The sequence below is a fragment of the Urocampus carinirostris genome, chromosome 11 (assembly GCF_059441175.1).
Source record: "Urocampus carinirostris isolate Australia breed hairy pipefish chromosome 11, RoL_Ucar_1.0, whole genome shotgun sequence".
NCBI classification, from domain to species: domain Eukaryota; kingdom Metazoa; phylum Chordata; class Actinopteri; order Syngnathiformes; family Syngnathidae; genus Urocampus; species Urocampus carinirostris.
This window is the reverse complement of record NC_142359.1, coordinates 2493681-2507121: the sequence shown is the minus strand read 5'-3', so window position 1 is coordinate 2507121 and position 13441 is coordinate 2493681. Positions and strand designations below refer to the sequence as shown.

At 39.3% G+C, this 13441-nt stretch overlaps 1 protein-coding gene across 3 annotated transcripts in view; it reads right to left on the bottom strand.

Moving 5' to 3' along the window:
• Nucleotides 1–5541, bottom strand: part of lrp6 (low density lipoprotein receptor-related protein 6) — a 49331-nt gene extending 43790 nt beyond the window's left edge. For 2 of the 3 annotated variants that reach the window (XM_088348079.1, XM_088348080.1), the window contains exon 1: nt 5187–5541. In XM_088348079.1, the coding sequence (XP_088204205.1) occupies nt 5187–5241 (55 nt within the window). In that variant the 5' untranslated portion in view covers nt 5242–5541. The remainder of the gene's footprint in view (nt 1–5186) is intronic. The other variant, XM_088348081.1, reaches the window with a different exon arrangement.
• Between the last annotated feature and the right edge of the window lie 7900 nt (nt 5542–13441).

Sequence of the window (13441 nt, the reverse complement as noted above, 5' to 3'; positions counted from 1 at the left end):
ATCTCATCTATAGCGCTTAGATTTTATGAAACGCAGAGTCGAGTCTGGAACGCGCATAACTGACGTAGCGCTGACGGTTCGTCCCGAGTTAAATGTCGAAGTGTCCTTGGGCAAGACACTGGACCCTTAATGCCCCCGATAAGCAGGCTGACGCCGCTATCGGTGTGTGAGTGTGTGTGTGAATGGGTAAGTGTCAAACACATTGTAAAGCGCATTGGGATGTCTTAATCACTTGCAAAGCACTATATGAATGCAGACCATTTACTATTCGGTCCAGTATATACAGTTTACAGTCAAGAGATCCCAAGATATCCGTTATATAGAAGCTCAGTAACCCCTTATCGTTCGGCCAGCGTGCCGTCAGACTGTTGATAAGCAAAGTCTTTACGATGTCTCCAGTCACTGAAATACGCCATGCCACATTTCATTGGAACGATTCAACTTTTGGAATTCCAAATGTACTAAATCACAAAAAGTCTGAAACAAAATACCCAAAAACTATAATCCCAGTTATAACTCACGCAAAAGGTGCTGCGGTATTCCACTCATGAAACGATTCCTCACAAACATGATCTCGTTAAATTCACAACAGTCCAGTGAATCCAACAGTGTAAAATATCGACTACAAAACACACAATAATGCCCATAGATTTAAAAAAATCCGCCTAAAAGCATTTCTGCATTGATCGAAGAGCCGCCGTGTAATTAGTTTCGCTCCCTAACTCCCCTTTAAGAATAAACAGACGCTTCTGATGGTTTCCAATATAGCAGTTATCCTCTGACCTTTTGATTGACACCACTCCCAGCCAACTGAAGGCTGTTTTTTATTAGCCTGTAAGGGCCTGCATTGATAGACTGACATTGTTTCCTTAAGCTTCGAATAATTAAACCCGTAGTAACCACATCAGATGATGATTGACTCATTGGTTAGCCAATTAAATATGAAAAGAACGATAAGGCACTTTTACATAGTGTGTTCCAGTGATTTTCAACCACTGTGCTGTGAGAGATCGCCAGGTGTGCCGTGAGAAATTGTCCAATGTCACTTTTTAAAATTTTATAAAACATTTATGAATAATTTTCTGCAAATATTATGTCATTGTCAAGTGTCTGTGCTGTAAAAACTGGCGGTATTATAAATTATATTGTAAAAAAAAATACTGATCAGTGTCCTTTTATAACAATTTTGGTTAGTGGTGTGCCGCAAAATGTTTCTAATGTAAAAAACATGCCCCGTCTTAAAAAAGGTTGAAAAACACTAGTGTATATAAATTAAGACTCCAAAATAAACCCGCATAACGCCACTCGCGAGTCATTTTTACACACGATAACTACGTGCGAGTGTTCATAAGAGTGATACAGATGCGGGAAGAGAAGTCAAACATTTACAACTCTTTCAAAATGTCTAAAAAATAAAATCGGCCCAACTAACACGCACAGTTGCAGAGGTTTTAGAACTATTAACTGGTCATCTCCAAATGGACAGCTTTGGAAACACCTAGACCTACCCTTAGAAAAATGAGGTAAATAAGTCATGTCAAGTCATGTTTATTTGTGACGCCCTTAATCACAAAGTCTCAAAGGGCTGCACGACCACAGATTATTGCAAACCACAGACTATTATAACACCATCCCCTGATCTAAAACCTACATGAGAGCAAGGAAAAACTCAAAAACCTCAACATGAGGAAAATCAGCTTTTACGCTTTAAAACCTTGTAACAGGCCACTGCGAAAAAAAAACAGGTAGAAGTATAGCAAAACAAAAAAACACCAAATTACAGCTAAATTATTAACCAAATTAATTACCTGTATATTTCCTTAGACACGGTTACAACAATAAGAAAAAACATTATCCTGTCAATTCAAGCTTTTTAAAAAAGCGTGAAATTACAATGGTTTAAATTTTCAGATTGTGATCATATTTAACACGGAACCAGGTAAGGCTTTAAGCTATTGTCTCACCTGTTTTCCAGCTAAGATGCCCATGCTACACTCATTTGCAGGTATTAAAAACGTTCTATTTTTGTGTATTTCAACTCGGATTACTGCAAGTTAGGAGCACATGCAGTGATTATTTAGGTTTGGGAATAAACTTTGGTGTGTTACTTTTCAAAAGTGAGCAAAAGCGTCCATATTCTTCAAACCGTTCAAGTCAATTGTATGCTGTTCTTTGAGTCTTCGATTGGGATTTTAGGGCTTTAAAGGCTATACAAATAAAAATGACTCGACTTTAAAAAAGATTCATGTTTAGACGTCAAGTAAAAATTGTGTGATAAGCTTCCATCTTTTCTAGAATTGATCTAGTTTCATTTTTGTTATCGTTTCTTTTGTTGTTATGGGTATGTCAATTATATATATTTTTTTGTTTGTGTTTTCCCTCTCCCTCACATATGTTTCAGATCCAGGGGATAGTGTGATAATAGGCATTTGGAACGTTGTTGTTCTTTTGTTATTTATGGGTATGTCAATTGTATATATTTTATGTTTGTGTTGCCGTATGATGGAGGAATCAAACCTCTGTCAAAGTGTGTGTGAGAAATAAAAAGTTTTATATATATATAAAAAAAAAACGCGCTTAGATGAATAGCTTGTGAAGCTGTCAAGATGATACTCTGTTGGGACCTCAATTTGACCTAGATTGTCCGTGTTCTGTCTCTTCCTTCTTCTCACACTGAGGTCTGAGTTTTCCCTCTCCCTCACGTATGTTTCAGATCAGGGGATAGTGTGATAATAGGCATTTGTAACGTTGTTGTCGTTTCTTGTGTTATAATGGGTATGTCAGGTCAAGTCATTTTTATTTGTATAGCCTTAAATCACAAAGAGTCTCAGGTTATTGCACAGACTATTATTACACCATCCCCTGATCTGGAACCAACATGAGGGCAAGGAAAAGCTCAAAAACCTCAACATGATGAAAATGAAAAAACCTTGAGAAGGGACCGCACATGTGGCATCCCCCTTTCAGGATTACCAGACAGCAAAGGATGTTGCAATTACAAATAATACAAAGATATTCAGATTCAGATCTACTTTATTGTCATTCTAGTACACGTGTATACAGAACGAAATGTCGATACATCTGACCCGCACAGTTTCCTTGAATGTACAGATATAAATAAAAGTTGTATTGTATTATGGCTACGTATAGTATTTTACCATAGTGCAAGAGGAGTAGCTAACCAGATGTGCAAAATGGGCAGTCAGGTTAACAAGTCAGGTAAACAGTAACATTAACACTGTAACAATAACGCTGTAAGTACAATAGTGCAGAGAGCAAATGTGCAAGGAGTGGCAAGCTATATTGTATTGTATGAATGTCAATTGTATATATTTTTTTGTTTGTGTTGATGTATGATGTACACAGTAAGCCTACACAGCTGCTAATCTGTACATCTGTTTATTTTGGGGTTTTTTTTTGCACTACTGGCAGTTCTCTTATACCTAGCCACTCCTTTGCACATCTGTTCTCCTCTGCACTATCGTACTCCAGTGTTATTGTTATTGTATAGTGACTTGTTTACCTGACTGCCCATTTTGCACATCTGGTTAGCTGCTCCTCTTGCACTCTTTGCACTACTGTATAATACTATACATAGCTATAATTATTTAGTATATTATTAGTACTTCAATACTCTAACTCAGTACAAGATTTTATTTATATCTGTACATTCAAGGAAACAGTGTGGGTCAAATAAAGTATATCTGAATCTAGACATCTATTTATCTAAACATCTATCTATCTAGAATAGATAGAATAGAATATACCTTTATTGTCATTGTTACAAATCGGGTTAACATATTGTGACAACGAAATTGGGCATGACACTCCAGTTTTACACATTCACAGTGAGAAATCTATCTAGACGTATATTTATCTAGACATCTACCTAGATATCTATCTATCTAGACATCTATTTATCTAGAATCTAGACATCTATCAATCTAGACATGTATTTATCTAGATATCTATCTATCTAGACATCTATTTATCTAGAGATCTAGGCATCTATCTATCTAGACATCTGCACTATCGTACTCCAGTGTTATTGTATAGTGACTTGTTTACCTGACTGCCCATTTTGCACATCTGGTTAGCTGCTCCTCTTGCACTCTTTGCACTACTGTATAATACTATACATAGCTATAATTATTTAGTATATTATTAGTAATTCAATACTCTAACTCAGTACAACATTTTATTTATATCTGTACATTCAAGGAAACAGTGTGGGTCAAATAAAGTATATCTGAATCTGAATCTAGACATCTATTTATCAAGACATCTATCTATCTATCTATCTATTTAGACATTTATCTAGACATCTATCAATCTAGACATATACCTAGATATCTATCTATCTATCTATCTAGACATCTATTTATCTAGAGATCTAGGCATCTATCTACCTAGACATCTATCTATCTAGACATCTGCACTATCATACTCCAGTGTTATTGTTATTGTATAGTGACTGGTTTACCTGACTGCCCATTTTGCACATCTGGTCAGCTGCTCCTCTTGCACTCTTTGCACTACTGTGTAATACTATACATAGCCATATCTATTTAGTATATTATTAGTACTTCAATACTCTAACTCAGAACAAGATTTTATTTATATCTGTACATTCAAGGAAACAGTGCGGGTCAGATGTATCGACATTTCGTTCTGTATACAAGAATGACAATAAAGTATATCTGAATCTGATGGAGGAATCAAACCTCTGTCAAAGTGTGCGTGAGAAATAAAAAGTTATTTAAGAAAAGATTCATGTCATCACGGTACTTTTAAGATACTTTTAGAAGACTCTTGTGCAAATAAGCGAATCAGTCGCTTGACGCTTGTGCCCTGGATCGCTGCGTTTGTGTTTTTTGTGCAACACGAAAAAGTGAAGTCATGTAAGAGTTTGCAGAAAAACCACGAGAGCGAGACAATGCCGAGTGGGGAGGAGGGGAAAGTGGAAGAACAGAGCGAAGCACTCTTGAGGGACGATCGAACGGAAAAAAAAATATTTTCCAGCAAACTTGGCCAAAAAGCGAGCGTTAGCCTAGCTAAGCTAACCTGGCCTGGGTTAGCTTAGCTAGCTAGCTAGCACTCGTCCGCTGACAAAGTAGTAGAGCAACACGAGCACTCGCGACCCCCGCGCGGCCCACTCAAGTGTCGTCGGGGGGGAGAGCACTCACCTCGCAGCGGGAGACAAAAAGTGGAAAACAACAGCGTCCGCAGCAAGGCGGCCATGCTGCTCACGTTCCCCGCGTTCACCGCCGCTTCTCGTTGCTCGTCAGCGGGGAAAAAACATCGCGCTCCGGCAGCTCGCCCGAGCGAGCGACGCGCCTTCGTCGGCCTGGAACGCGGACTCCCAGCCTGGAACCACCGACGACGCGCTCTTTTCCTCCCTCGAAAAGCTCACTTGGTCTCCGGGGGGCTCTGGTAGTCCATGCCCCGGCAGCGTCGTCGTGTTGCGGCCTTTTCGTGCTTTAGTGCGGCTTGTTGTTCGATGGGAAGCGCGACGCTTCCAACTCTCCCAGGGAAGCCGAAGCGCGCCTGTACATTGTCCTGCCCGTCAGCCTCCGCTGTATCCATGCGCCACCCCCTTTTCCTCCCCCTTATCCGCTATTGTCGGACGATCGACGGCTTCGAACGAATCATCGCCATTATATCACTATTTCGGGCTTCGCGCTTTCGTTTCGAAAGGCGACGGAGTATCGATACACATCCAGGACGCGAGGAATGAAAAAATAAGCTGTTCGACACGAGAACGCGTTCACATTCCACAGGGACTACTTTGTCTCCCGCTTGGATCACAGCAAACTCGCAACAACTTTTTTCCTCCGTGTAGTTGAATGTCCCAAATTATTCGCATCTTTTATTTTTTGCTTTTATTATAAACACGTGAGGGAATGTCACATTAGAGCAGGGGTCTCAAACTTCTTTAGATTTGTAGAAGAAAGAAAATCTCATAGGAGCCTAGAAGAGAGAAAGAAAGAGAGACCATGGGGGCCAATAGATGAAAGAAGGAAGGAACGAGGATGATAGTCAGAAAGAAAGAGAGAAAGACAGAAAATGAGAGAGACCATGGGCCTATGGATGAAAGAAGGAAAGAACGAGAGAGTGATAGTCAGAGAGGAAGAAAGAAAAAGAGAGAGACCATGGGCCAATAGATGAAAGGAGGAAAGAACGAGAGAGTGATAGTCAGAAAGAAAGAGAGACAGGAAAAAAAAGAAAGAAAGTAAGTGAGAGAAACCATGGGCCCTATAGATGAAAGAAGGAAAGAATGAGAGAGTGATAGTCAGAAAGAAAGAGAGAAAGAAAGAAAATGAGAGACCATGGGCCCTATAGATGAAAGAAGGAAAGAACGAAAGAGTGATAGAGAGAAAGAAAGAAAAAGAGAGACACCATGGGGGCCTGTAGATGAAAGAAGGAAAGAACGAGAGAGTGATAGTCAGAAAGAAAGAGAGAAATAAAGAAAGAAAAAGAGATAGACCATGGGGGCCTATAGATGAAAGAAGGAAAGAACGAGAGAGTGGTAGTCAGAAAGAAAGAGAGAAAGAAAGAAGGAAAACGAGAGACCATGGGCCCTATAGATGAAAGATGGAAAGAATGAGAGAGTGGTCGTCAAAAAGAAAGAGAGAAACAAAGAAAGAAAACGAGAGACCATGGGCCCTATAGATGACAGAAGGAAAGAACGAGAGAGTGATAGTTAGAAGGAAAGAGAGAAAGAAAGAAAGAAAAAGAGAGAGACCATGGGGGCCAATAGATGAAAGAAGGAAAGAACGAGAGTGATAGTCAGAAAGAAAGAGAGAAAGAAAGAAAGAAAAAGAGAGAGACCATAGGGGCCAATAGATGAAAGAAGGAAAGAACGAGAGAGTGATAGTCAGAAAGAAAGAGAGAAAGAAAGAAAGAGAGAGAGAGAGAGAGACCATGGGTCCTATAGATGAAAGAAGGAAAGAATGAAAGAGTGACAGTCAGAAAAAAAGAGAGAAAGAAAAAAGAAAGAGAGACAATGGGGGCCAATAGATGAAAGAAGGAAATAACAAGAGAGTGAGTCAGAAAGAAAGAAAGAAAGAAAGAAAGAAAGAAAGAAAGAAAGAAAGAAAAAGAGAGACCATGGGCCTATACATGAAAGAAGGAAAGAACGAGAGTAATAGTCAGAAAGAAAGAAAGAAAAAGAGAGAGACCATGGGCCAATAGATGAAAGAATGAGTGAGTGATAGTCAGAAAGAAAGAGAGAAAGAAAGAAAGAAAGAGAGAGAGACCATGGGCCCTATAGATGAAAGAAGGAAAGAATGAGAGAGTGATAGTCAGAAAGAAAGAGAGAAAGAAAGAAAGAGAGAGAGAGAGAGAGACCATGGGTCCTATAGATGAGAGAAGGAAAGAATGAAAGAGTGACAGTCAGAAAGAAAGAGAGAAAGAAAAAAGAAAGAGAGACAATGGGGGCCAATAGATGAAAGAAGGAAATAACAAGAGAGTGACTCAGAAAGAAAGAGAGAAAGAAAAAAAAAAGAGAGAGACCATGGGCCAATAGATGAAAGAAGGAAAGAACGAGAGAGTGATAGTCAGAAAGAAAGAAAGAAAATGAGAGAGACCATGGGCCAATAGATGAAAGAAGGAAAGTATGATAGAGTGATAGTCAGAAAGAAAGAGAGAAAGAAAGGAAGAAAGAAAGAGAGAGAGAGACCATAGGGGCTATAGATGAAAGAAGGAAAGAACGAGGGAGTGATAGTCAGAAAGAAAGAGAGAAAGAAAGAAAGAAAGTCAAAAGTGAGAGAGACCATGGGCCCTATAGATGAAATAAGGAAAGAACGAGAGAGTGATAGTCAGAAAGAAAGAAAGAAAGAAAGAAAGAAAGAAAGAAAGAAAGAGAGAGAGAGAGAGAGAGAGAGAGAGAGAGAGAGAGAGAGAGAGAGAGAGAGAGAGAGAGACCATGGGTCCTATGGATGAAAGAAGGAAAGAATGAAAAAGTGACAGTCAGAAAGAAAGAGAGAAAGAAAAAAGAAAGAGAGACAATGGGGGCCAATAGATGAAAGAAGGAAATAACAAGAGAGTGACTCAGAAAGAAAGAGAGAAAGAAAAAAAAAAAAGAGAGAGACCATGGGCCAATAGATGAAAGAAGGACAGAATGAGTGAGTGATAGTCAGAAAGAAAGAGAGAAAGAAAGAAAGAAAGAAAGTCAAAAGTGAGAGAGACCATGGGCCCTATAGATGAAATAAGGAAATAATGAGAGAGTGACAGTCAGAAAGAAAGAGAGAACGAAAAAAGAAAAAGAGAGAGACCATGGGGGCCAATAGAAGAAAGAAGGAAACAACAAGAGAGTGAGTCAGAAAGAAAGAGAGAAAGAAAGAAAAAGAGAGAGAACATGGGCCTATAGATGAAAGAAGGAAAGAATGAGAGAGTGATAGATAGAAAGAAAGAGAGTGAAAATGATAGAGAACAAAAGAGAGGGAGCATGAGGGCCTTTAGAAGAAGGAAAAAGAGGTTGAGTAAAAGAGAGAGTGAGAATGAGAGAGAAAGAGAGGAAGAGAGAGCATGGGGGCCTATAGAAGAAAGCAAAAACAAGAGGTTGAGAGAAAGAGAGTGACAATGGGAGAGAGCGAGGGAGAGAGATAATATGGGGGCCTATAGATGAAAGAAAGAAAGAGTGAGAGAGAGAAAGACAGAGTGAAATCAATAGAGAATGAGAGAGAGAGAAAGAGCGGGAGAGAAAGTGAAAACGAGAGAGAACGAGAGAGAGAGAGTAGGAGAAAGAAAGAAAAAGAGAGACCATGGGGGCCTATAGATGAAAGGAGGAAAGAATGAATGAACACGATAAAGAGAGAGCAAGAGAGAGAGCATGGGGACCTATAAAATAGAGAAAAACAACAGAGTGAGAGAGAGAAAGAGGGAGTGAAATCAATAGAGAATGAGAGAGAGAAAGACTGGGAGAGAAAGTGAAAACAAGAGAGAGAGAGAGAGAGAGTAAGAGAAAGAAAGAAAAAGAGAGACCTATAGATGAAAGAATGAAAGAACAAGAGAGAGATAGACAGAAAAGAAAGATACAGTGAAAACGATAGAGAGGAAGAGAGAGGGCATGAGGGCCCATAGAAGAAAGAAAAAAGAGGTTGAGTGAAAGAGTGACAACGAGAGAGAGAGAGTGAGATAGATAACATGGAGGCCTATAGATGAAAGAAAGAAAGAGTGAACATGATAGAGAGCCAGAGAGAGAGAAAAAACGAGGGTGAGAGAAAGAGAGAGTGAAATCAATAGAGAATGAGAGAGAGAAAGAGTGGGAGAGAAAGTGAAAACGAGATATAGAGAAAGAGAGGGAAAACAAGAGAAACAGTGTTTTAGTGAAAGGGAGGAAAAGAGTGAGAAAAAGAAACAGAGTGAAAGAAAGAGAAAAGAGAGACAAAGTAATAGAGAAAGAAAAAGAGAAAAAACAGTAAAAAGAGAAAAAGAAGAGAGAGAGAGAGAGAGAGAGAGAGAGAGAGAGAGAGAGAGAGAGAGAGAGAGAGAGAGAGACTGACAGAAAGACTGTCGGAAAGAGAAAAAAGACTGGAAGAAAGAGACAACTATTTAGAGGAAGGAAGGAATTTGTGAGAAAAAAATGAGAGAAAAAGAGAAAGGAAAAAGAAAGGTAACATAGCTCCAGTTGCTTAGTGAGTGGTGTTGGCTTTGTCAACATCAAGCTGACATATTTCAAACTGCACCTTATTTTCTCTTGTGCTTCTCTGTTATGTCGAGGGCCTGATTAAAACCCTTGGCGGGCCTGATCCAGCCCGTGGGCCGCATATCTAACATGTGTGCATTATTAGTATAAAAAAACTAGGAAAATCCCAATAGTACCGTACTCTTTCCCATAATAGCCTCCGAGTTAATCCTATGATTGTAAAATCAAACAAGAATATTTGCATTATTAACTTTTTTTACATTTTTAATGCGTAGAAGAAGAATAAAACATTTTGCAAAACTTGGCTGAAAATCAAAATCAGCGTTGAATTGAATACAGAAGAAGAAACATATTGACATATTAGTACAAAAATGCCTTCAAATCAGGAGAGCGTTTGGCCTTGGCGCTGTCGCCACCGCATGGTCACAGGGAGTATTGCAGAATAAACAACTGCAAGAAAAACTCAATTCGGTAGGGTAGGGTTACTTTTACGTGATTACTTTCAATGACTTTTGGATTACTCCAATACCAAATACGCTAATAAAAGACAAAAGAAACAAAATAGGAATAAAATGATGACTCACAACACGTGGTAAGCTTTCTCTCCTGGCTTTGATCTGCGGCAAAAATAACATAAAATGCGACAGAAACAAAATGAAAATCCAAGCAGCTCCCCAAGCCTGCACAAAATTTAGTACCGTAAATTCCCGACTATAGAGCGCACCTGATTATAAGCCGCACCCACCACATTTTAAGAGGAAAACCGATTTTGTACATACACAAGCCGCACCTGTATATAAGCCGCATTTAAACATGTAACACAAACACAAAATTAACCCAAACCCGATTTCAAGTCCCGCGATTGAAACTAAATGTCCTTCATTAAAGTCCACAGTCCAAAAATCACAGCCGGCAAAATGATACCGGTGCTTAAGGTTTGATGCAGACCTGCAGAGTCCGGGTCCCGTTGATAGTAATCCAATGCGACGGAAACAAAATGAAAATCAATCCAAACAGCTTGCCGACATCATTTTTGCCGTTCCATGTATTCCGTTACTCCCCAAGCCTGCACAAAATGGAGTCATTTTATTCCTATTTAGTTTCTTTTGTCTTTTATTAGCATATTTGGTATTGGAGTCATCCAAAAGTCATTGAAAGTAATCCAGTTAAAGTAACCCTACCCAACCCTGGTCGCATTTGATGTTCGTTTTGCCGGAGATCAAAGAGATCAAAGCCAGGAGAGAAAGCTTACCACGTGTTGCGAGTCATCATTTGATTCCTATTTAGTTTCTTTTGTCTTTCATTAGCATATTTGGTATTGGAGTCATCCAAAAGTCATTGAAAGTAATCCAGTTAAAGTAACCCTACCCAACCCTGAGAAAGAACTAGAAAGAATGACATCGAAAGAGAAATAGAAAAGAGAAGGAGAGAAAAGAAAAGGGGGAAAGAGAGAAGGGGAAAGCAAGAGTGAGAGAGAGAGAAAGAGAGAGAGAAAAGGAAAATAGGAAGACAGAGCAAAAAAAGTTAAAAGACGAAAAGAGAAAGAGACAAAGAGGAACAAAGAGAAAAAGAAGAGACAGAGAGAGTGAAAGAGAGAGAGATAGAGAGTGAGAGAAAAGGGCAGGGGGAGAGAGAGAAAAAAAGAGAGAGAGAACGTGAGAAACAAGATATAAAAAGACAAATAGTAAGAGAGAGGGAAGAAAGACTCGCAGGGTTGGGTAGAGTTACTTTAACTGGATTACTTTCAATGACTTTTGGATTACTCCAATACCAAATATGCTAATAAAAGACAAAAGAAACTCAATTGGAATAAAATGATGACTCACAACACGTGGTAAGCTTTCTCTCCTGGCTTTCATCTCTTTGATCTCCGGCAAAACGAACACAAAATGCGACAGAAACAAAATGAAAATCAATCCAACATCATTTTTGCCGTTCCGTGTATTCCGTTACTCCCCAAGCCTGCACAAAATGGAGTCATTTTATTCCTATTTAGTTTCTTTTGTCTTTGATTAGCATATTTGGTACTGGAGTAATCTAAAAGTAACTGAAAGTAATCCAGTTAAAGTAACCCTACCCAACCCGGTCAATAAAACAATGTAAGTCTTTAAAGGTGTTTCATCCAAAGTGTGTGTGTGTAGTATCGAGTACACCGAAAGAAAACATGCAGGTGATCAAAAAAGGTGCAACAATTCGTGGAATAGTAAACAAATAAACAATTATAAATTGTGATATCATTCATTTTATAAGAGTATAAAAGTTCTTCTAGATTCCTTCTAGAAAATATTGCCCGGTTTCTCGAATTACCGATGAAAACGGAGGTCAATCGACCCCGTTCTAGCCCGATGACCAGAGGATGCGTGCACATTGTTGACCCGAACAGCAGGAGGAGGAGTTTGAATAGAGCGAGGGAAGATTTGCAATGGACAAGAACACGCCCAGCTGGGTGCACAAAATCGAAATTTTAGGGAACAATGCACAAAACCTCCCCAAAATGGCTTTCACAATCTTTTCTGATGAAAGGGTTTTTCTTGTTCATTTTGATCACTGAAATAGAATTGCTATCTTGCTGCTGGCAATGTGCTCATCGGTACTTGGGATGTTACTATCTACGATCCTCAATCTCAGGGGTGTCAAACTCCTTTGAACTCGGGGGCCGCACGATAGAACAAACATTCTGTCGAGGGCCGGACGAGGAGATGAAAGAGAAAGAAAAAGAGAGATAAAAAATAAGAGGAAGAGGGAGGGAAAAGGAGAGAGGGCGGGACAAAGAAAGAAAAAGAGAGAGAGGGAGAGAGCGTGAGAAACAAAAAGTCGAGAGAGAGGGGAAAAAGAAAGGGAGAGGAAGAAAGAAATCCAAAGAGAAATAGAAAGACAGAAGGAGAGGAAAGAGAAAAGAAAGCGCAAAAGGTAGGAAGAGAGAGAAAGAGAAAAGGAAAAAAGGAAGTTAGAGTAAAAGAAGTTAAAAAGACACAGATAGAGAAAGAGACAAAGAGCAACAAAGGAAGAGAAAAAGAGACACACAGAGAGTGAAAGAGACAGAGAGTGGGAGAAAAGGGGTGGAAAAGAGAGAGAGAGAGAGAGAAAAAGAAATACAAGTACAGTAGGCTGTATTTGCCCAAGGCACACCACAGGAAATGGTGCCCCTACGACCCAAGTGGTTAAGGGATCCAAGCAACGATGTCACTGTCTATCTTTCTTTTTCCGTTCTTTCCTTATTATTCTTTCTCTCTCTCTCTCTCTTTCCCTCTTTTTCTTTCTCTTTACCCCACTTTCTTTCTCTCTCTCTTTCTCTCTCTATCTTTCCCGTTTTCTTTCTATTTGTTTTTCTCTCTTTCACTTTTTCTTTCTATTTCTCTCTCTCTTTCCCTCTTTTCCTTTCTCTCTCTCTTTGCCTCTCTTTCTTTCTCCCTATTTCCTTCTTTTTCTCTCTTTCCCTCTTTTCTTTCTATTTCTCTTTCCCTCTCTCTTTCACTCTTTTTCTTTCTCTCTTTTTCTTTCCTCTCTCTCCCTCTTTCTTTGTATTCCTCTCTCTCTCCCTCTTTCTTTCTATTTCTCTCTCTTTTTCCCTCTTTCTTTCTATTTCTCTCTATTTCCCTCTTTTTCTTTCTCTCTCTCTCTCCCTCTTTATTTGTATTCCTCTCTCTTTCCCTCTTTTTCTTTCTATCTCTCTCTCCCTCTTTCTTTCTATTCCTCTCTTTCCCTCGTTTTCTTTCTATCTCCCTCTTTCTTTCTATTCCTCTCTCTCCCTCTTTCTTTGTATTCCTCTCTCTCTCCCTCTTTCTTTCTATT